This window comes from Arvicanthis niloticus, chromosome 9 (assembly GCF_011762505.2).
Source record: "Arvicanthis niloticus isolate mArvNil1 chromosome 9, mArvNil1.pat.X, whole genome shotgun sequence".
Lineage (NCBI taxonomy): Eukaryota > Metazoa > Chordata > Mammalia > Rodentia > Muridae > Arvicanthis > Arvicanthis niloticus.
In genome coordinates, this window is record NC_047666.1 from 66968558 (window position 1) to 66991978 (window position 23421).

The following is a 23421-nucleotide window of genomic DNA, read 5'->3' on the forward strand; positions in this document are numbered from 1 at the left end:
ACTTCCTCCGGCACTTGGTGGTCAACACTCCTTACTCCAGATCTTTGTAAACTGGCACAGGGAGCAGCGGCCCTTTGGGGTCTTCAACATCAGCTAGATCTGTACAGTGACCCAGAGAATAATGCACCCAAAACTCAGATTATTACTCCTCAATATATTCGGGTTTCAGTTCCTTGGCCAGTTGACCGTGGCTGTGATAATTCTGTCAGCTGAACCTTAATTCAAGATATAGATTTTTATGTTTGCACAGGACTCCATCGTGGCTGCTCAGTCCATCATAAGTGTGGTGGCAAAACCAATTTTTATTGTGCCAGTTGAAGTTGTGAGACCTTGGGGATGGTTTATTTGATTCCTACTTTCTCCTGGGATTATATTGCTGTCTCTCAAAATTTTTCACACTCTCAAAGCCTTATGGATGCCAATCATCTTTGTAAAGGTTCCAACCATGTCACATGGGGTTGGTGCCTCCCCTTGTCCATTACATTTACAGACCATACCAAGTCCCAAGATTGGATGCAGAGATTTTCATGGGGTCTTTCCCTTTATAAATCAGGCACCGATACTGGCCTTACCTTTACAATTAAGCTCCTCAAAGAACCAGTTCATGTAAAATCGCCAGTCCCTATTGGTCCCAACCTGATTCTAGTTCCCCAAGCAGAGCCACCTAAAAGACATGACCCTCCATCTCCTACAAAAACTGCTCATATATTCACTTCAGTAACTTCCCATTCTCCCAAAGCTGAATCTCCCAAAGCTGATACTCCCCTCTTTGCTCAGATGGAGAATCTTGTTCTTACCTTGGTGAATCAGAGCTTCCTGACACTTACTGCCACTTCCCCTGATCTTGTTGATGATTGCTGGCTGTGTTACCATTCTCAACCACATTTCTATGAAGGCATTGCTGTTTCTGGCAGCTTCACACCTATGAATTACTCCAACCATTGTTGCTGGCAACAAGGAGAGTGGAATGGTTCGTCCCTCTCTCTGGTCTCGGGATTGGGCCTCTGTGTGACTCTTAATACACCCCCTTCACAGTATGCCCACCTTTGTAATGTTCCCCTTAAGCCCGATGTTGGTAGCCAATATTTAGTTCCACCAAATGATGCTTGGTGGGTTTGCCTGGATGGCCTCACCCCCTGCCTTTCAGCCAGGGCCTTTTGGACTGAGAATTCTGATTTTTGCATTCTTGTACAGTTGGTCCCTCGAAGAGTTTTGTCATTTGTGGGATAAGTCCACTGAGTCTTCTCCTTCACTGGATCTCCAGTGAAGAAAGCCCCTAACTGCCATGACCATCACAGTCCTCCTAGGCCTTGGTGCCATAGGCACAGGAACTGGTGTTTCCTCATATGTTCTCTCCAAACCTAGGTATCAAGAACTCAATATCACTATAGACAGAGATGTTCAGCATCTTCAGCAAGGCATCAATGACCTCTCAGATTCCCTCTCTTCTTTGGCTGAAGTTATCCTCCAGAATCTTAGAGGACTTGATTTACTCTTCTTACAACAGTGAGGCCTATGTGCAGCTCCTAAAGAAGGATGTAGCTTTTACATAGATAAGACAGGGATGGCTAAAGAGAGCATGAAAAAGTCAGAGAAGGCCTTGAGAAAAGATAGAGAGAGAAAAAGACAAGAGCTGGTACAAGAATTGGTTCTTAACCTCTCCATGGTTGTCAACCCTACTTCCTTCCATTTGGGGACCATTAATTGGGTTATTTTTGCTGATTTCTTTTGATCCATGGGCCTTAAATAGGCTGACTAACTTTGTGAAACAACAGATAGATAATTTGGTGGCAAAACCTATTCAGATACATTATCATAAGTTAGCTATGGAAGACCATGAGACTCAAGACAAGGTTGTTACTCCATCCAGGGTGTTCCCAAAACCCATCTCCATTCAACCTAAAAGAGGGTACTTCTGTAAGGCCCCCACGAAAGGAGGACCTCACCCAAGCCTCAGGAATTTGCGGCCACCCATTAACTCACAAGACACCAAACTTGATGTAATCAGCAAGAGGTATATTTCAATCAACATGTTGAGGTCAAGACACATGATCCATGCAGGGGCAGTGGGGTCTGACCCCAGGGCTTTAGAGACAGAGAAAATTTAAAGACCAAAGTCACAACCCAGGGGGGTAACCACAACCCAGGGCAAGTGAAGGAGGGTTATTGGAGAGTACCTATGGAAAGTTCCAGCCCATTATTCAGTTTGTGACAGGGTCCAAGGAACAGTCATGGGGAACATTTTGTATAAACTATTTTCAAAGAGCCTATTTGTAATCAACCATCTATCTTGTAGAAAGCCAAGTTCCTGAAACACAGAGATCATGACCAAGCTGACTTGCACTCTTGGTTCTGCCCAGCCTGCTAGGAGAGTTTGAAAGTTTTTAACCCCATCACTTCCACTTTCACTTCCACGCCTAGACCAAGCAAAGAGGGGCACCCAGAACACCCTCTGACTGTTAACCTAAATTCTTGCTTAGACTGCAAAGCTAAGCACTGCAAGGGAATATAAATAAAAATTTAAAATATCTTTCTGGGTTTCCTGAGGGACAAGCCTGAGTGCATAGGGATTGATATCAAAAATATCTTCTCTTCAGAAAAAGACATAGGGACAGATATGACACTCATACCCTCACTGAACAACGACAAGAGGACCAGAGCCATTACAAGGTCCCCTTTCATTACTGGAGGTCAGGCCTTTATCCCCGCCTTTGCAAGATTAAAATCGCCATGGTCCTTCTATACTAAGAGAAGGAGGAGATGTCAGGAGCAGCCTTGCTTATACACTGAAGACCTAAAATCAGCCATAGCCTAAAATCAGCAATAGGCCTGACATACATGCCTGCTAACACAAAGTCTTGGTCTCTGTAGAAAACCACTGACCCAAGAACAGATAACTATAGATCTTATAAACAGGCAGCCTTGGTGGAAAATTACCAGCCTGGATAGTCATAGACCTTGTGGATAGGTATCCTTGGTGGATTGTATCAGCTTAGGTAAGAACAAGTGAATCATAAACAGAGTCATTGTGACCTGTTTCCTGCTTCTTCACCCAGCTGTTGCCCTGTTCTGGAAGATATCTGTACTCCCCTTGAGCACAACTACACTCCTGCATTATCCCCTTCCACACATCCTATCTCTATGTGTATATAACCCTTGTGTGAAAAAATTAAATTTTTGGTTTGATCAGACTATAGACAAATCATCATTCTTTACATCCCCTGTCCTCCAGTTCTCTCTTCCAGGACTTCTGATCCCAGTTTGATGCCCCATGGGACTGGGGCACAAAGGGATCCAAATAGGAAAGGAGGAAGTCAAAATATCACTTTTGCAGATGACATGAGAGTATACTGAAGTGACCCCAAAATGTCCACCAGAGAGCTCCTAAACCTGATAAACAACTTCAACAAAGTGGCTGGATATAAAAGTATTTCAAACAAATCACTAGCCTTCCTCTACTCAAAGGATAAACAGGCCGAGAAAGAAATTAGGGAAACGACACCCTTCACAATAGTCACAAATAATACAAAATACCTTGGTGTGAATCTAAACAAGCAAGTGAAGATCTGTATGACAAAAACTTCAAGTCTCTTAAGAAAGAAATCAAAGAAGATCTCAGAAGTTTGAATGATCTCCCATGCTCATGGCTTAGCCAGATTAATATAGTAAAAATGGCTATCTTGCTGACAGAAATCTACAAATTCAATATAGTCCCCATCAAAATTCCAACTCTATTCTTCATAGAGATAGAAAGAGCAATTTGAAAATTCATTTGGAATAGCAAAAAACCCAGGATTGCGAAAAATATTCTCAACAACAAAAGAAATCTGAAGTAATCAACATCCCTGATCTAAAGCTGTACTACAGAGCAATAGTAATTTAAAAACAAAAAAAAAGGTGCATGGTATTGGTACAGAGACAGGCAGGAAGACCCATGGAATAGAATTGAAGACCCAGAAATGAACCCACACACCTATGGTCACTTGATCTTCGACAAAGGAGCTAAAACCGTCCAGTGGAAAAAGGACAGCATTTTCAGCAAATGGTGTTAGTTCTACTGGAGGTCAGCATGTAGAAGAATGCAAATTGATCCATTCTTATCTCCTTGTACAAAGCTCAAGTCCAAGTGAATAAAGGACCTTCGTATAAAACCAGGTACACTGAAACCAATAGAAGAGGTATGGGAGAGCCTCAAATACTCGGGCACAGGAGAAAAGTTCCTGAACAGAACACCAATGACTTATGCTCTAAAAGCAAGAATTGACAAATAAGACCTCATAAAACTGTAAAGCTTCTGTAAAGCAAAGGACACTGTCAATAGGACAAAACAGCAGCCAACAGATTGGGAAAACATTTTTACCAATCCTACATCTGATAGAGGGCTAATATCTAATATTTACAAAGAACTCAAGAAATTAAACTCCAGGTAACCAAATAACCCTATTAAAAATTGGGGTACAGAGCTAAGCAAAGAATTCTCAACTAGGGAAACTCGAATGGCTGAAAAACACCTAAAGAAATGTTCAACATCCTTAGTCATTCAGGAAATGCAAATCAAAACAAACCTGAGATTCCACTTCACACCAGTCAGAATGGCTAAGATCAAAAACTCAGGTGATAGTAGAAGCTGGCAAGGATGTGAAGAAAGAGGAATACTTCTCCATTGCTGGTGGGATCGCAAGCTGATACAGCCACTCTGGAAATCAGTCTGGTGGTTCCTCAGAAAATTGGACATAGCATTACCTGAGGACCCAGCTATACCACTCCTGGCCACATACCCAGAAAATGCTCCAACATATATCAAGGACATATGCTCCACTATGTTCATAGCAGCCTTATTTATAATAGCCAGAAGCTGGAAAGAACCCAGATGTCCTTCAACAGAGGAATGAATACAGAAAATGTGGTACATTTGCAAAATGGAGTACTACTCAGCTATTAAAAACAATGAATTCAAGAAATTCTTAGGCAAATGGATGGAACTAGAAAATATCATCTTGAGTGAGGTAACCCAATCACAAAAGAACACACATGGTATCCACTCACTGATAATTGGATATTAGGCCAAAAGCTCATAATACCCAAGATACAACTCACAGACCACATGAAGATCATGAAGAAGGAAGAACCAAGTGTGGGTGCTTCAGTCCTTCTTAGAAAGAGTAACAAAATATTTATGGAAGCACATATGGAGACAAAGTGTGGAACAGAAACTGAAGGAAGGGCTGTCCAGAGACTGCTCCATCTGGGTATCCAGCCTATGTGCAATCACCAAAGGCAGAAGCTGATGTGGATGCCAGGAAGTACATGTTGACAGGAGCCTGATATATCTGTGTCCTTAGACATCTGCCAGAGCCTGACATATACAGAGGTGGATGCTCACAGCTAATCATTGAACTGTTCATGGGGTTCCCAATGGTGAAGTTAGAGAGAAGACTGAAGGAGCTGAAGGGGTGTGTGGCCTTATGGGGAAAGCAACAATACCAACCAACCAGAGCTCCCAGGGTCTAAACCACCAGCCTGGGAGCATACAGGGAAGGACCTGTGGCTCCAGCTGTATATGTATGGGAGGATGGCCTTGTTGGACATACGTGGGAGAGGAAGTCCTTGGTCACATGAAGGCTGGATCTCCCAGTGTGGGGGAATTAGAGGGTGGGGAGGTAGGAGTGGGTCGGTGGGGGCACATCCTCATAAAAGCAGGAAGAGGGGGGATGAAATAGGAGGTTTCTGGGTGGGAGGGAAATGAAGAAAGGGGTAACATTTGAAATATAAATAAAATATCCAATAAAAATTAAGAATAAATTTATGGATTTGAATTAGGAGAAGCTGTTAATCCTAAATTATTTGGATGCTTCCTGTAATATGTGTGAACCATTTGCTTTTATAATCATCTTCTTCTTTTTTTTATTATTATGTGAGAAATTGTCTCTCTCTGAACAGACTAGGGATCAAAAAGCCCTAGGAAGCCTGTCTTCTGTGTCCCCTGTAGACTTGAAACAAAAAGGGGGTAAGGAGAGCCATTCTTGGCTTTTTCTGTAGGTAATGAAAACCAGAATTCAGGCCTTTGTTTTTGTACAGACAAAACTCTTACCCACTGACCCATCTCCCCAGCCAATAAAAGCTAATCCAGGCATGGTGGCACACTCCTTTAATCTCAGCACTCAGGAGGCAGGGAAATCTCTGAGTTTGAGGCCAGCCTACTTCACATAATAAGATACTGTCTCAAAAAGATAAGAAAGAGAGATAGAGAGAGATAGAGAGAGAGAAAGAGAGAAAGAGAGAGAGAAAGAGAGAGAGAAAGAGAGAGAGAGAGAGAGAGAGAGAGAGAGAGAGAGAGAGAGAGAGAGAGAGAGAGAGAGAGACTGTTTTGAACAGCTCACTGACATCTTGGGGATAGATCTCTTAGAAGGGCCAATGCTCATGAAAAGTTGCTGTTCCCTTCAGCACTGTTTCCAGAGAGCAATGGAAGGAAACTTACTGTGTGTTTACTGTGAGTCAGACAGGGACACTGACAAGACATTTCCCTGGGTAATTTGAATCTTAGAACTTAATATTAGTAGATCTATTTCTTACAGTATTATTGGGTCAGCTGAGTTTATAAGTCTATCACTATTTCTTTTGTAGATGAAGTTCACATAATTTAATGGTATAAAATATTTATTTCTCTGAACCATCCCTGGGAACATATTCTACCTTTCCTTTAGGATGTAGGAAGTAAAATGGATTGCAAACAGTGGTATTAGGACTAAATATGGAAGGGGGCTGAGAAAGTCATTTTTCAGAATGAAATATGCTTTCATACATCTAATAAATAATAAAGCATGACTTTAAAATAAAAACCAATACATTTCTCCCAATGCCTGTGTGATTTGGAGCATTGGACCTGAATTCAATCCCAGCACCATATGGGAGGCACAACTATGTGTAACTCCAGTTTCAGAGGGTGTGGCATCCTTACACAGACACACATGAAGGCACAGCATCGATACATATTAAAAAATGTTCTTGGTCTTTAGCAATGAGAAGCAAAATGGCTGGTGTGGTGACACACACCTGTGACCCCAGCCACTTAAGAAAGGTCACAGATTTAGACAAGAGCTTATAAAAATAAATACAATTTACAAAAACTGCAGGGAATACCTGCTACATTTGCAAAGCTTGATCAGCAATGCTAATAAAAGGGAGACAAGAGGAAAGAAAAGATGACTCAGTGGTTAGGAACACTTGTTCTTGCTCCATTTCTTTCTCTTTTTAAATTTTTTATTGGATATTATATTTACATTTCAGATTTTATACTTTTACCCCATTCCCCCCACCACCCAGGAACCCTCTATCCCATCCCTCTCCTCCTGCTTCTATGAGGATGTGCCCCAACCTACACGCCCAATCCCACCTCCCCACCCTTGAATTCCCTGCCACTCGGTGTTCCACCTTCATGGGACCAAGGATCTCCTCTCCCACCTATGCCCAACAAGGCCATCCTCCTCTACATATACAGCTGGAGTCATGGGTCCCTCCCTATGTGCTCCCAGGCTGGTGGTTTAGACCCTGGGGAGCTCTGGTTGGTTGGTATTGTTGCTCTCCTCATGGTGCCACAAACCCTTTCAACTCCTTCAATCTTCTCTCTAACTCCTCCATTGGGAACCCTTGATCAGTTCAATGGTTAGCTGTATCTGCCCCTGAATATGTCAGACTCTGGCAGACCTCTAAGGAGACAGCCATACCAGGCTCTTGTCAGCATGTACTTCCTGACATCCACAGCAGTGTCTACCTTTGGTGACTGCACATGGGCTGGATACCCAGAAGGAACAGTCTCCTGACGGCCCCTCCTTCAGTTTCTGTCCCACACTTGGTCTCCATATTTGCTCCCTTGAGTATTTTGTTGCTCCTTCTAAGTAGGACCATTTCCAGCATCCACATTGTCACTCTCAGTAAGCAGAGAGCTGATCCCTTCTGGTCCTGTCTATCTCTGTCTGTGCTGTGTCTGTGTTGTCTGCCCACCACAGGTGGGGCACATAGATACATAGATACATAGATACATAGATACATAGATACATAGATACATAGGTACATAGATACATAGGTACATAGATACATAGATACAGGAGCAATAAGCATAAATGAAGTCAGTATAAATGTAGTGTTTTGATTTTTTTATTGATTTTCTTTCCCTCCCTTCCCCTATGTTCCTCTCCCCTTCCCTTCCCCCATTTCTCCATCCCTTTCTCCTCAGAGACCTAGAGGCCTCCCTTGGATATCAAATTTCTCTTGGCATATCAAGTTGGTACATAGTCTTTAAAAAGAACAAGAGGTCAGTTCTAGGTTGAGGAAGTAGCAATACAATAGATGCAAATATTCAAGGAACAAGCAAGACAATAAACAAAGTCCTATTAATACTTGCATGTAAGTTAAATGGTATAAAAGAAAGAAAGGAGGAGGAAGGATGGGGTAGGGGGTTAATGAGGTGTGGAATGGGGAAAGGGGATAACATCTGAAATTTAAATAAATAAAATATTGAATTAATAAAAGAACAATAGGGAAAAGAAAGGATAAAGAGATCAAGAGATGCTTTTTAGCCTGTTATTTCGTCCTTTTTGGGACTCATCAGTATGGGGTAGCTAACTCTATAAGATTTTAAATATTTTTTTGAAAACCCAATAATATACATGCTAGTGTAAAATTAAGTATTAAATGCTTAAGGAGTTTAACTCACATTTGATGTGAAATAAATCTCATAAAATGGTGAAAGTGGCATTTCTTTATAAAATGTATTATACTTAGAACAGGATAAGTAAGTAATTATAATTATACTTAGGGCAGTATAATTGGAAATAGGAATACTGAAAACTAAAGTAGAGAAACATTTCATCAGCGGCCCTCATGTTTTAAATTGCAGAGTATAAAGTAAATCTTAATTTTATACACTTTTTAAATTCTTCTGTGTGTTGGCTTGAATTTTGAAAAGCATGTATAATATGGTTCTCCAAAGGATGGGATGCTACAGATGGATTCTCATCTTCCCTATCGTTATTAATGCATTTCCATGCTTTCAGTCCCCACTCATGAACCTGTGACCCTCCTGTTTCTAACCCTTACATAGCTGGGATTACAGATGCATGTCACTATCCCAGCCATTTTGCTTTCATTATTAAAGGTCACATGCATGTTGGGGGACTTATTTTTGTGGTCTCATAAATTCAAAAGAAGGACTTCTCTGCACAAAAACTTCATAACACAAAAGTGGGGCTCATGAACATTAGTTGTACTTTAGGCTTAAGGTATGAGTGCCAGCATCTATTTTAGACTCATCTATGTTCTTGTAATCCCCTGTATGTGCAGCTCTCCAAGATGGTTTTCACTTGTGATGTTAGAAAATACTCTTAATTTGTTTTGATAGCAATGTGGAGCCATAGGGTAAAGAGTAGCACCCATAGATAACAGGCTAAGAAGCTTCTCTTGTTAAATGTTAGAAAGGAGAAAGGGGAGTTTGACAGTGGAGGCTATAGCTGTTGAGCTTGCTACAAATCCACCTGCGATTTACATAGACCCTGGCACTGTTGAGACCGTGACTGTTCAGGTATGCGTAGTTTTCCACTCCCTGGATGGGAACCCTGAAGAAAAAAAAAAAAAAGACATTAAGTCTGCAGAGCCTAGAACCGCATTAGCTCCGCAATGTAATATCACCAGTCTCCACTGCTTTTTGGTAATATGAACCAAAGAGTCCCTGAGGAATCACCTGCACTAGTTTTACACCTACTGTCTCACATTCTCAGGGTTTATGTCACATCACTCCTTTGTCATTTGACCATGTTAAATCCTGTAATGTATGTACAAGGCATTGGACTGGTGCTTACTGCCATGTTCAAATGAACTGCAGCCATGAGTGACCCCAAGTGGGTGATTTTCAATTCTATTTTGAGGCATTTTGCATATGGGAATGCCCACTTCTTAGTAAATCGCTCAAAGGGCTTCAATGAGTGCATGTGACTAACTCTGTGATGTACCATTCCAGTCAAACAGCTATGCTCAAATCCAAGAACTGTTTTGGTGCTCTGTGATGACAAGACTTTAGAGGAGGTACCAAATGTCCTTAGAGTCTGCTTTCCTGAACAAGTGCAGCCATGCAATAGTGGGCTGCTGAATCTCAGGCTTGCAGTTTCCGCAGTGGCTTTCTGGGGTTTCAGAGCCCCCACTGCCCATCTGAGGGTTCGTCTGTATCCCACAGAGGACATTTATCAACAACAAGAAGGTTCAGGTTGGAGCTAAAGCAAACAATAGCTGCCCCCAGACGCCATCGTTATGGGAAAGATTTTGAGTAAAACCACACTAAGTAAAGGTTTTAAAAATAATGATGAATAAACAGGAAAACATCTAAAAGATTTAAGTTTGTGTGTTTCCTGGAAATTGACTCTTCCATTTAAACAACACACTCTCTACCTCTGAGCCACACATCTAGCCCAAGGGTTTTTTTTTTTTCTTCTTCTTCTTCCTTCCCAGTACAGTTGGCTTCACATGACACCGACTTTCATCTCTCATAGCCACAATATACACACATACAACACATGAACACATTAGAAAGGAGAACATTGTGGAAACATACGAGTTGTTATACTCAGTGTTGTCTGTCCACTTCCAAGGATGTTCTGACGACTCTCTGTGCAGGCCGATCCAGTGGTCAAAAATCCCCTTGTATCTCCTTAGGAAATTCTGTCATAAAACACAAAAAGGCAAGAGTACATGTGTCTTTTTTTTTTTCAGATGAACCTGGAGTCTCTCCACTCCACAGCTTACTCTAGAAATAACAGGAGAGTGTAACTGAGGGTCACAGGCTTTGGAGCTGTACTAGTCAGCAGTTCCCAGTGTATCCACGTGACATCTGTAATTCTAAAGGACCTCATTTGAATTAAAGTACCAAATGTAACAACATATTCTTCTGTGACCAGGTTAGTTCTGGGTTAACCTCCCATTGCAGTTATTAACAGTTGTCATCTGCTGCATACTACGTGTGCCAACTTACGGGAAAATTCTCATGACTACCAGGTATCCCAGTAAAATGCCATATCTGACCTTCCAGCTGACTACAAGGACTATGTGAGAGAATATTTCTCAAATGTCTCAGGGCTCCAGTTAGAAGTCAAGCATCAGCAAATGGCACAGACTCACACATTCCCCATGTCTCCATGTGCTTGGGATGGGATCCTTCCTCAGGCTTCATCTGTAACTCTCAATCTCAAGGCAATACAGTATTCAACAGAACACACAGACTAACCAATCCCTGCCCATCTCTTACCAGCTCCTCCTGGCTGTCAATTCGAGCTAGCTGGGCCTCTTGTTCCATGCAGGAGTCCTGGCTGGATGTCCAGTTACTTGAGTATTCAGAAAAATAAAAACATTTATTTCCAACTCCAATCCAGTTGCTTGGGCAAGGAGTATAGGTCTTTTTGATTGAGATGTCTTCTGTAGGTCTTACTAAAATGTAGACAATACAATGAATCATAACAAGCATGTCTTCTCTCTTTTTGTAATACCCTCCTGAGCTCAATGTGAGGTGTGACTCTGATGTAGCTTTCCTAAGTGATCTGTAGGAGTCCACTTCTGAGCATGATGGGCCTTTATCTAAAGGCCTCCCACCTTGGGCCTGTGCCCCATTCTCTCTCATGTGCTCACTGACAGTATGGCTTTCAGGAAGTGCATTTCTATAATAGAATCACATTGTGTGTTTTGCATGACTGTTTACTACAATAGGGATGCTACAGCAGCAAGCACTCTGTATGGACACCTATTGACAGCGTGATAACTGAGATAGCAGTGAGAACTTTTGGGTAGGTGGTGTATACAGTGTGGACACGTTGCACTAAAGGATGATTTACATACTTAAGAGGACAATGCGAGATTTTATTGCACTATTCTGTACAGTGTGGTACTAAGATCCTATACATTTATTACTTCAGAAACTTTCCATTTAATACTTTCACAATGCAATTGAGCCTTGTAACTAAACCCATGGGTCATGGGGAGAGGCACTGTATCTCCCTGGCCATATTACTCTTCTCTGTCCTCATCCTTCCTTGAGGTTCCTTCCTCTTTGGATTTGTTCTCTTCTTGTTCTCTACCTTGGACAGTTCCCCCAGGTGGACCTGTATACCCTGCATCTCTGTCTAAAGCTTGCTGGATGGCATCCTCCCAGAGATGGTGAGCCTGGCCTCCTGCATACACCACAGCCTGTGTGTTCTTTCACAGCATCTTCCTGCTGGAACCTAAGTTCCCAGAGAACAGGAACTACCTGTGTGTTTTCGCTAGAGCCCTTTCCACAATGCCTGGCTCACAGAGGTCAGTAGTATAACTGACAGTGTGAATGTGGACAGAATGCTGCAGAATTTGGAGAGTCAGTCACTTACCTGACAAAGCAGCAGAAAGAGCAACTACAGCTACAGTGAGGACCATGATCACTCCATAGCAGCAGTAAAGTTTAGCAGGAGACTCAGAGGAGACAATTCTGTGACATTTTACTTCGAGATTTTTCCCTGAAAAATATGAATATAAGAATATCAATCTCAAAAAATCTTTTAGAGAAAAAGATAAATTTACCCTAGAATCATCTGTAGATTTTATTTATAGTTTCCGAGTGCAAATGCCTTCATAGAATGTTGATCTAAAATGAGGGCCTTGGCTCTCAGAAGACTAGAGGGAAGGGAAACAGAATGTTGGCCACAGCTGGGCAGTGGTGGTGCATGCCTTTAATTTCAGCACTTGGGAGGCAGAGGCGGACGGATTTCTGAGTTTAATTGAATTCAAGTCCAGCCTGGTCTATGAAATGAGTTCCAGGACAACCACAGCTATACAGAGAAACCCTGTGTCGAAAAACAAAACAAAACAAAACAAAACAAAAAGTTTGCCACAGAACATTCCGTTCCAGTTATTATTCCAATTATTAAAATACAGGCCAATAAAAGAGCAATAAACAGAGAAAGTGAAGATCATGGAACAAAAGACACAACAAGAGCTGCCCATTCGATGGCTGAGAGGTTAAGAACAATTGTTGCTCTTCTAGAGGACCTGAGTTGAGTTCTCAATCCCAGCTCCTAAAAGGGGCTCAAAACCACCTGTGTAACTCCTGCTCTAGTCAAGGAGACAAACAGGATGGTACACTTTTATATTTCCAGTGTTAGGGAGGCGGAAGCTGGAGAGTCAGGAGTACAAGGCTAGCCTTGGCTACATAGGAAGTTTGTACTCAACCTAGACTATTTCCAAAGAACTTAGTCAGTAAATAAATTAACTAATAAAGGCACATAAATGTAATTGAACCCACTGACATAACTAATGGGTGAAATATGGAAGCGTTTTAACAAGCTTAGCAAAATCATGTGAAAAATTAATATTAGTCTAAAATAACAAAAACTCTTAGCAAGTTGGGAATTGAAGGAACACATTTGTGGATATTGGGAATTTCAAAAAAAATAAGAAAGGTAATTTTATTCATTTAGAATTCCACACCAACATTTCTTATACAGTATTATGAGTAAGATTTATGGATACTCCTCTGTGTTTACACCAGTATAATTCTGATACTGTCTTTTTTATTCTGATACATAAACAGGAACTTTGCCATCCATCTTTCTCATGCTGTATACACATGGATCTCCCTCTAAATTTGAATTTGTCCTATAGCACAGTTTGAACATAACTTTCATGTCTTTATTTAAAAGCAACATTGGAAATGATCTCTCAAAAAAAAAAAAAAAAAAAAAAAAACAAAGAAATGAAACATTGCTGGCCTGGTTTTTAGCTTAATTAAAAACTGTTTCAGTGACAAGACAAGTCATGGTTTTAAAGGAGTGAAGTTGTGAGATGCCTGCAGCTGGTTATACAACAGCTGCACTTTAGACATGAGCTCCACATTTACAACAGTAAATGTTTCCCTTGGCTAAATATGTGATTATTTGATTTGAAAAAGTTAACCCTGCTGAGGCAGAGAGAGCAGGAGTTCCAGGCCAGCTTGGGGTAAAGGATGAAACTTTGCCAAAGAGTCCATCATCATCTTCATCATCCTTACCATCCTCATCATCATCATCACCATCTTCATCTTCATCATCATCAGTAATAACAGTAGTAATAATAATCATAATAATTTCAGTTAGAATACATGGTTAAGTGATAAGCAGTAACATTTGTTGTGAATTTTGTATTTTGATAAATATCATTCTTGTATTCTCAAAATCAAATATTCTTTCCCTAAATGAAATAAAAATTAAGGTGAAGAAAAAAGAATGAGGGAACAAAGGAAGAAAAAGGAATGCAATATAATAATGCATAGATAATTTGAAACACAAGAAACACAGTTTTGCTTGTATGAAGAATGAAGTAGAAAATCCCATTACATTCTTTTTCTGTAACTTCTCAAGAGCTTAAAATGGAAAGGCTCTGGTCCTGGGTGGGTTCAGCCCCTGAACCCTCACCCTACCTTCACCTCTCCCCCACCCCATTCCACCTCCTTACAGTTCTTTTTTAATTACAATGGATCTGCAAAACACAAGCTCCAAGCTTCCCATGCAAAGTCTATCACTATGCACATTGTAAAGGGATTGCTTGAATTTCCTTCACTGGGGACACCTAGAGCAAGCATTTTCTACTGCAATTTGGTGTAACCCACCAGAGTAAAGTTACCAGATCCCTGGGAAGAGTGGACCTGCAAGCTAAGTACAAAGAAAGAATGCTGGAGCTGCAGCTCTGGCTCTTAAAAGGTGACTGACTCACTCTTCATTTCTCTTCCCTGAGAACTATTCAAGTATTGCCTGCTCCAACAGAGTAACTAATGTAACAACCTCATAGCTAATCCTGTCTGCTTTCTCCTAGTCTGCAGACCCACTGTGACAGGCTCACAGAAGCCCTTCTGTTATTCTTTTGTTCAAGGCTCAACTCTTTTGCTACCCTGTCCCTGGTGAAGCTCCTCTCTGCTCTTATAGTTTGGTTCAAATACTATTAAATACATACCCATTTCTCCCTCCTTTGGCCTGTTTGTGGCATTGAGCATAGGGAGGGAAGCCTCTGTGGCACTCATCTCAGAGCTGAGAAGTTGGGTTTCAGCTACAGGAAGATTGAAACTTGAAAGCTGAGAGGTGGAATCCTATCAGAGGTCAAAGTACATAACCACCCAGCCATGCTCCTCCCCCTTATGAGTAAGAACTTGTTAGTTTGAAACTGAAACACAGTCAATCTCATTGTAAGGAAGGGATTACACTGAGCCTGTCATGTGGGTCTGTAATAAAGTTTACAGCATTAGTTTGGAAAGCATCTGGTCCTGGGTAGGTTTGGCCCCTGAACCCTCACCCTACTCCTACAAACTAATCCTGTAAACAAAGAGCTTTTAGCAGAGCAACTTCAGGGGCTGCAGGGGGAGACCAGGTTTACTGTCCTGCAGGAATCAATTCAGAAATAAAAGACGACAACAAAGAGAAAATATTATTACCAACGCTTTCCTGTCCATCAGACACTGATCTTCGGGGTAGGTGAGCCTGTGTTGTTACACCTTCTTCTGGCCTCTGCTGCCCTTATATACTTCTCAGACATACATGCAGGCAGAACTCCTATACCCTCTTGACTTAAGACGAAATCCTGACAGTTTAAAACAAAGGCCTGGGAGGCTTTTAATCTGATTAGTAGCATACATACCTGCTCTTCTATGAGCTCACATGACAGCTTCAAGGTCTGATCCCTCTCCCAGCCCCAATGTCTCTACCTACTTCTGGCCTCTCTTCTCTCTCCCCCCTTCCTTTCTCTACTCTCCCTCCCTGCTCCTTCCTCCCCAATCCTCTTGCCACCAACTCCTCTCTCCCTTTCAACCTCCAGATTACTAGTAGCCCTTTACTAAAAAAGCCATTCTGAAACTTCTAGAACAGGGCCAGGAGCCATGCTGGTACAACCTGACAACTGACTTTCCTGTTTGTTTCTGGTTTGTGTTTTCTTTCCCTTTCAGAGCACTCAGATTTAGAAACATAACCCAAGCTGACCTTTATGAGGTTACAGGAATTTTTCAATCCCTCCTAAAATGGAGGATTCTTCCTCTAACTCCAGAACCCTGAGTCAGAGACTACTACACTTCTTCCTGCATCAGAGTGAAGACTGGCTCAGTGACCTCTGGTCCTTTCTTATCACAGGCCTGCAGCAGTTCTGGGAAACAGAGAACCCTGGAGAGACTTCTGGCCTGGGTTGAGGAGATATTTCAATAGCATCACAGGGACATTAAGCAGCAAGACTACACTGTATGATAAAGTAAAGGTGTCACTGTGGGACACAAGTACTCAGCCATTTGTCCTGACCCACAGAAAACACACTGTGGGCACTGGCTCGGCTTCATAGCAGAGTCAATATTTATTCTAGGCTGGTCATGTGCTGGGGGATGTTGACCATAGGGGCAGGGAGAAGTGAAAGAACAGCAAAGGCAAAGTCACAGGACTTTCCACTCAAATTTTCCTGTGACAGTGGAAGTACTCTTCAAGACTGCATTTTAAAAGGCAGGAAGGCAGAGAGCTTTGTGTGATATTATAGTCGCCATAATATCATGTCTCCAGGCAGGTCAGAGGTTTATTCTTAAGCTGAAGTTTCCCCTTAAAGGGCCTTTTCTACCACTGTAATGATTTCAAATGTAACCCAGTGCAGCAGTTTCTCCTCGACTCTTAGAAGCTATAGCAAATCAGCAGTGTTGAGTGCCAACTTTATTCCAGGAAGAAGAAAAAAAAACAGATTTTATTGTATAATAAAAAATTATATCCAATAGTCACTGTCAGGCCATGGGATGTTATCCTGGTCCTTGGGTTGTGAGTGTTCAGCCACGCCCCCAGAACCCAGGATCCTGACAAGAGGTTTAATCTCCATTGAACCTGCACCTTCAGTCACATAAAGGACATCATCTAAAGGCCAGGGGGCATAGCTAATTAAGTTATTCCCTCCCATCTTCCCCCTCCCTTTAAAAGCCAAGCTCCCCTGGCTTTCTTGGGGAGCGTACACCATCTACACCCATTCACCACGCCATGAACAATAAAAGCTTTGGAAAACCAGACTCTACGTGTCACCTGGGAGAAACCCAGAACACAAGATAATAAAAATATCATTGGGCTTTTTTAATCTGCCTATGATAACACTGTTATCATAGAGGGCACAGAGGTTCTTGTGTTCACAGATAAAACTAGGGGAACCAGGAATGTTAAACATGCAGACTTGTCCCTTCAAAGGAAGGGATGTATAAACGTATTTTCTACAGAGAATTCTGGTCATGGATGTGGTTAATAACCTGGTGATCTCTGTGCTATCTGTGGGGCCACACATGGCTTCCCCATATTCTTCCTGATCTTGACCATTGTTTCTCAGTTAAAAGAACTCATCCTTATGGGAGATGTCACACGTGCTTTACAAATGGGAGTAGAAGTGGTTAATAGACGAGGTGATCTCTGTGCTATATGAATGATCACAACCATACCAGACATTCTCCAAACTGTATATATTCACAGGTATTCAATATATAGAACCTTTATGAAAGAACTCACAATTACTTTAACAAAGAGCTTCAATGTTGTCATATTTTAAGCCTTATTGTACACAAAGTGTTGAGTTAATTACCACCGGGAAACTTTTGTCTAAAATTGTGCTGTGTTTAAATAATCTAATTTAAAAATAATCTTCCTGGTGTCAGACTCCAGAAGTATGAACCATCACTAGTTACTGAGTTATGCTGAACTAGACTTTCGTGCTTCACATGAATGGTTATTCTGCTGCTGATGGTGATCGTAAAGAACCCACACACAGTTTCTCTAATAATCATGATCATAGCAGTTACAATGCATTCATGTCTTCTTTTCTTTAAAATAATCTTAACTACATGAGGTATACTATTCAAACAATGAACCCCAGAAATGACAGGCTTGAAAAAAGACTGAAAGTAAGTATTTGCATTTTAAATGGCAAGTGGATATTTCTCTGACAACTAAACCAGAATCCATGTCAAAAAAAACAAAAAAAAAAAACAAAAAAAAACCAAAAAAAACCAAACAAACAAAAAAAACTAAACCAGACCAGACCAGAAAGTCCATATCAGACTTAATGTTAAATCAACACAGGTGTGAGCTGGGTGTTGGCCATGGGAAATAGGACACATCAATGCTATGGCAAAATAAGATTATCTTCTCACTGTCAGTCCATGTAAAAACAGTTGACATCTATTTTTTCCAATATAGTGAAAATTTATCACGTAAAATTATAGTATGTCCCATTAGAAAAGGATATCAATGAGTTTTCTGAACATACAATTTAGCATGTTAACTTTTGTAGCATTTTAATAATATTTTAAAAATAAACACTTGACCCTGCTAAGGATATCTTGCAATATCTTCTTTTATTCTCTACAGTTTATGTCACAAAAGCCAGCTACTCTAATGAAAATCCTTGAATGAAATGGGGGCTGGAAAGATGGCCAAGCTGTTAAAGGCTAAAGCTTCCAACCAAAAGGAGTAGATTCAGTTCTCAGCACCCATGCTTGCCTTTCCAGCTTCCTCTTTGCCAAACATCATGGTAGATATCAAATAAACAAGCTTATAGAAAAGTAAATGAATCAACAAATTAATATATAAGTCTGAACATCCATGTTGCAGTAAAGATTATCATGGTGGTATATGTGTTAAATCAGGATTGAAGCAGATTGTCCTTTAATCAGAGCAATGAAGGACAGAAGTTGCTACAGAAATAGAGACCAAGTGCCCAGGCTCCTTTCAAGGAAAGGAAAGTTTTATCATTAGTTGTGTTCTTTACTGTCAGGGAAGACTGATGACAGCTGGTATTCTGTTACTGTGGGTTTTTTCTAGGGCAGGTTTTCTTATGGTTTTGCTGAGTCATGAGTTTCTTAGCTCATCTGAGATTTCTTGTTCTAGGTTATCAACTTTCATTCCAGATCCTGAGATCAGATAAAAGGAAGCAGGCAATTTATCCTCTCATTGGTGCTTTTTGTGAGAGAAGAATAATGGAATGGGGGGCAGGTTTGTTCTGTCTCAGGATCGAAGGGTTCATAGGTCAGATTGACTTTATGCAAGCAGGGGTAGAGTTTTAACCAGAATAGCTGTGTGGATCCAGAGACTGCTGTCATGTACTTCTGGAGAAATCTTTAAGAACAGTTAATTAGACAGAGTGCTTTAGTTAGTAAGATGACACCAACATGGAGAACCTAGCCAAGGTAGCCATTGTCCAGTGAGGACCTAGCAATGGCAGTGATTTAATCCAGAAGGAACTTCATTAAAAAGTCTAAAAGACAGGATGAATATTTACGTATGAGAAAAATAAAGAGGAAAGGTGTGATGAAGGGGAGGAGCCTGAGTGGAAGAAACCCAAAGCTCATTCATAGGAGGAAGCTTGTTACTGTGGAGGAGAGGAGATGGGAACATGTTATATAGTGTTTTGGCTTAGTGCTTACTACCTTGAAGAACTAGTTTTTGCTGAGAATGTTATGAAATATATGTACAAAGGGCCAAAAGGTAGCTCATCAGGTAAAATCACTTACTTTGCAAGCCTAATGACCTATGTTCAACTTAACTAAATGGCAGATGCTGTGGTAATCATCTGCAGTTGATCACTCCGCTCACAAGATGGGCAAAGTACCCAGAAGATCATGGGCCAGTTCGCCTGGAGTATGTAGAGCAGCATACACAAGAGAGAGACCATCTTAACAAGGTGAAAAAGAGGACTATCTTAGTTGTGGTTTCTAGTGCTGTGCTGCAACATCAGGACCACAGCAACTTGGTAAGGAAAGGGTTTGTTTCACTTATACTTCCAGATCTCAGTTCATTATTATCTTAGTCACTGTTCTGTTGTTGTGAAGAGGCAGCATGATCAAAGCAACTCATACAAATGAAAGTATACACTTGGGGGTTTGCTCACAGTTACAGAGGCTTACTCCATTATACTCATGGCAGGGAGCATGTGGGCAGACATGGCAATGAAGAGTTACACCCCAATCCGTAGGCAAAGAGAGGTAGCCAAGGCCTGGCATAGGCTTGTATAAACCTTAAAACACACCACACCCCAAATGACACACTTCCTCCAAAAGGGCCACACCTCTTAAACTTCCCAATTATTTCAAATAGTGCCACTCCCTAACGACAAAATATTAAAATATTTAGGTCTATGAGGGCCATTCTTATTTAAAATATCATAGTCAGCAAAGGAATTTAGGGTAGGAACTAAAACAGGACAGAAATCCAGAGTCAGGGAAAGATGCAGGGGCCATGGAGGAGTTCTCGTTGCTCTCTGTGATTTCTTTATACCTCAAAGCCAGTACCACCTGGATGACTCTTATATTACCAGTTTTGGCTGCCAGCACAAGGTACAGCCTTTGGCCTTTCTGCACCACAGCTCTGTGTGCTGACCCTGAGGAAGAACTTCCCAGAAGATATGGCTTCAATTACGCTGCTCTCTTTTTCAGCACCAGCTGACCAATATTGATTGTCCTGGCAAAGCTAAGGTTTCAGTTTAATAGATCTTGTTTCTTGCAAATCACAACTTCAGCATTGGCAGCTTAAAATTACAAATTCTTAATTCAGATACTGAACAGCCCCAATCAAGTCTGTAAGATATTCTCTAACTTCCCTCTGAAACTTCAGAAGGCAAGTCTCTGTCATCTACATTTCTCTCCATTAAGGTCCGAATATTCAATGGCATTTTCAGTCCAAATTTCAAATGCCTCTCCAATCCCCCTAAAAATGCTCTGTTGGATCTGTCACAGTCTTTGCCTTATTTAGAGTTTCTATTGCTGGGATAAAACACCACTGGTAAAAAAGTGTTCATTACAGCTTACAATTCTCAGGTAACACTCCCTCACTGAGGAACCTCAGGAAGGAACTTAAGACAAGAATATGAAGACAGAAACTGCTGCAGAGGGCATTGAGGACTCTTGTTGACTGGTTTGCTCTCTAAGGGTTGCTCTCCTTATATCACCCTAGACCACCAACTCAGGAGTGCCACCACCCACAATGGGTCGAACATCAATCACTAACTAAGAAAATGCCAAACAGGCTTGTCTACAGCACAATATTATGGAGTTATTTTCTCTATTGAGGGTTTCTATTTTCAGATGATTCTAGCTTATAGCAAGTTGACATAAAACTATTCAGCACAGTAACCAAATCATGATACACACATGACTCCATTCACATACACACACAACATATATGTACACGATAATAATACAATGAAATAAATAATTCAAGTGTTTTTATAAATATTTGTTCTTTATTAAACTTAATTCTTTTTATCCCAAGTCTTCAGAAAAAGTAGAGATAACAAATTGAACTCAAACACAAATGTGTCTCAGAGCTTTCAGAAACCACAGACCTTCCATAGCTGAAAGGGGACATAATATTGGTAGCAGAGACTCATTGTGAGGGATTAAAGGTGGGCCATGCTAGCCATTTAGTCTGTCTTTTTTGTAAACAGATGCTGTTGCTGGAATTATTGAGGTTCGGAATCTGAGAACAAGCCAGATTTGTCTGTCCATTCTTATTAAGACAATAAAATGAACAATAGATAAAGATATATATTCATTGAGTCCACGTTAGGAAGTTGGGCATAAATCCAGTGACTCTTCCAAGTCCATCTTTGCTGTTTTGGAATGAGGTTTAGGTTTGAATAGAGGGCCAGAGCTAGACATTCTGGTCAAAACTGGTTCTACTGGATGTAGCCAATCTTACCTTCAAACAAAAGCCGCCTTTTCCTAAAACAATGAATCAAGCACATCCCTTCATGACTTGAACATAGAAATGTAGTTCTTTACAGTCTCTCTCTCTCTCTCTCTCTCTCTCTCTCTCTCTCTCTCTCTCTCTCTCTCTCTCTCTCACACACACACACACACACACACACACACACCATTAGGTGAAAGAAAAGAATTAGTGATTTCCAACTATCAAGTCCAAGTCTAAACTGTGACTAGACTCTGGAATGGGGGAGCATGTTTCAAAATATCTAACAGATATTTTATTAAAACTCTGAAAATTCAGATATAAAATTTATCTTAGACTATATAATAAAGTGAGGGGTATTGTTTAATTTTTATTTCAAATCATTCTGAATAAAAACAGTCAACATACAGCCATTGGTGGTTCATACTTTTAATCTCAGCACTTAGAATTCAGAACAAGGAGGATCTTAGAGTTCAAGGCCAACCTGGTCTACACAGTGAGTTTCAGCCAGAACAGCCAGGGTTACTCAGAGAAACCATCTCTAAAACAAAGAAAGACAGATTTGGAAAACATGTTGGGAGTTAAGTATAGGACTGAAGTGAGAGAGAATGCTGCTGATCAACTATTCTTGAGCTTTTGCATAGACAAGAAACATGTCAGACCTCTGCCCGGCCTGTTGGTGAGTGCACCCTGGATCCCACCAGAGACATTCTGGGGGCTCCACAGATCCCACAGCCAGCACTAGCACTCCCCTTCCACCCCTCGCCCCTCTTCCAGTCTGAGACCTGGACCAGACCTCTGCCCGGCCTGTTGGTTAGTGCACCCCAGATCCCGCCGGTGACATTCTGGGGGCTCCAAGGATCCCACAGCCAGCTTTAGGTAGGAAAACCCACATACTGCCCTGAGCCCATAGCTGGGTGCCCTGAGTGCCCAGATTCCAGCAGATACCCCACCCCCCACCCCTGCCGGCTAGCACCCGCCTTGTGCCCATCTCCCGAGTCTGAGACCTGGACCAGACCTCTGCCAGGTCTGCTGTTGTGTGGACCCCGGATTCCGCCTGAAACATACTGGAAGGTACACTCAACCCAGAGCCACAGAGGAACAACTGAACTCAGAGCGTCAGACAACGTATCCTGAGATATCCAAGAGGAGACACTGTACCCAGAGCAGCAGACACCTAGCTGGACTGCCACCTTGGAGGCACCATATCCTGAGGCATCCCAGAGATACCACCGTTATCAGTGCAGCTGGAAAAAATCATAGAGACATCTGGACCCCTAGAAGACCAGACACAAGCGAGACAACTGGAAAGGCAGGCTTCAACCAGAGACAGAAGTACAGGTAGCACTAGATTTAACCAGATGGCAAAAGGCAGGCGCAAGAACGTAAGCAACAGAAACCAAAGTTACATGGCATCATCAGAACCCAGTTCCCCATCATAGCAAGCCCTGAACACCCCATCACACCAGAAAAGCAGGATTCAGAATTAAAATCACTTCTCATGATGATGATAGAGGATTTTAAGAAAGACATAAATAACACTCTCAAAGAACAGATAGAAACCCTTAAAGAGGAAACACAAAAATCCCTTAAGGAACTGCAAGAAAATGCTACCAAACGGGAGAAGGAATTAAACAAAACCATGCAGGATCTAAAAATGGAAGTAGAAACAATAAAGAAATCACAAAGGGAGATAGAAAACTTAAAA

The 23421-nt window shown here is 41.4% G+C and overlaps 3 protein-coding genes across 6 annotated transcripts in view; 2 read left to right on the forward strand and 1 right to left on the reverse strand.

Annotated features, from left to right (window-relative positions):
* The window catches only part of LOC117714819 (killer cell lectin-like receptor subfamily B member 1F), a 525987-nt gene that overhangs the window by 210708 nt on the left and 291858 nt on the right, over nucleotides 1-23421 (forward strand). The gene's annotated exons all lie outside the window — the stretch shown is intronic.
* Nucleotides 1-23421, forward strand: part of LOC117714807 (C-type lectin domain family 2 member E-like) — a 145796-nt gene that overhangs the window by 40496 nt on the left and 81879 nt on the right. The gene's annotated exons all lie outside the window — the stretch shown is intronic.
* LOC117714931 (C-type lectin domain family 2 member D11-like) overlaps nucleotides 8139-23421 on the reverse strand; it is a 43756-nt gene continuing 28473 nt past the window's right edge. For 2 of the 3 annotated variants that reach the window (XM_076940631.1, XM_076940630.1), the window contains 4 exons: nucleotides 12399-12524; nucleotides 11291-11469; nucleotides 10601-10707; nucleotides 8139-9611 (listed from right to left, as the gene is read on the reverse strand). In XM_076940631.1, the coding sequence (XP_076796746.1) occupies nucleotides 9467-9611; nucleotides 10601-10707; nucleotides 11291-11469; nucleotides 12399-12524 (557 nt within the window). In that variant the 3' untranslated portion in view covers nucleotides 8139-9466. Of the gene's footprint in view, nucleotides 9612-10600; nucleotides 10708-11290; nucleotides 11470-12398; nucleotides 12525-14991; nucleotides 15096-23421 lie in introns of those variants that run through there. The other variant, XM_076940632.1, reaches the window with a different exon arrangement.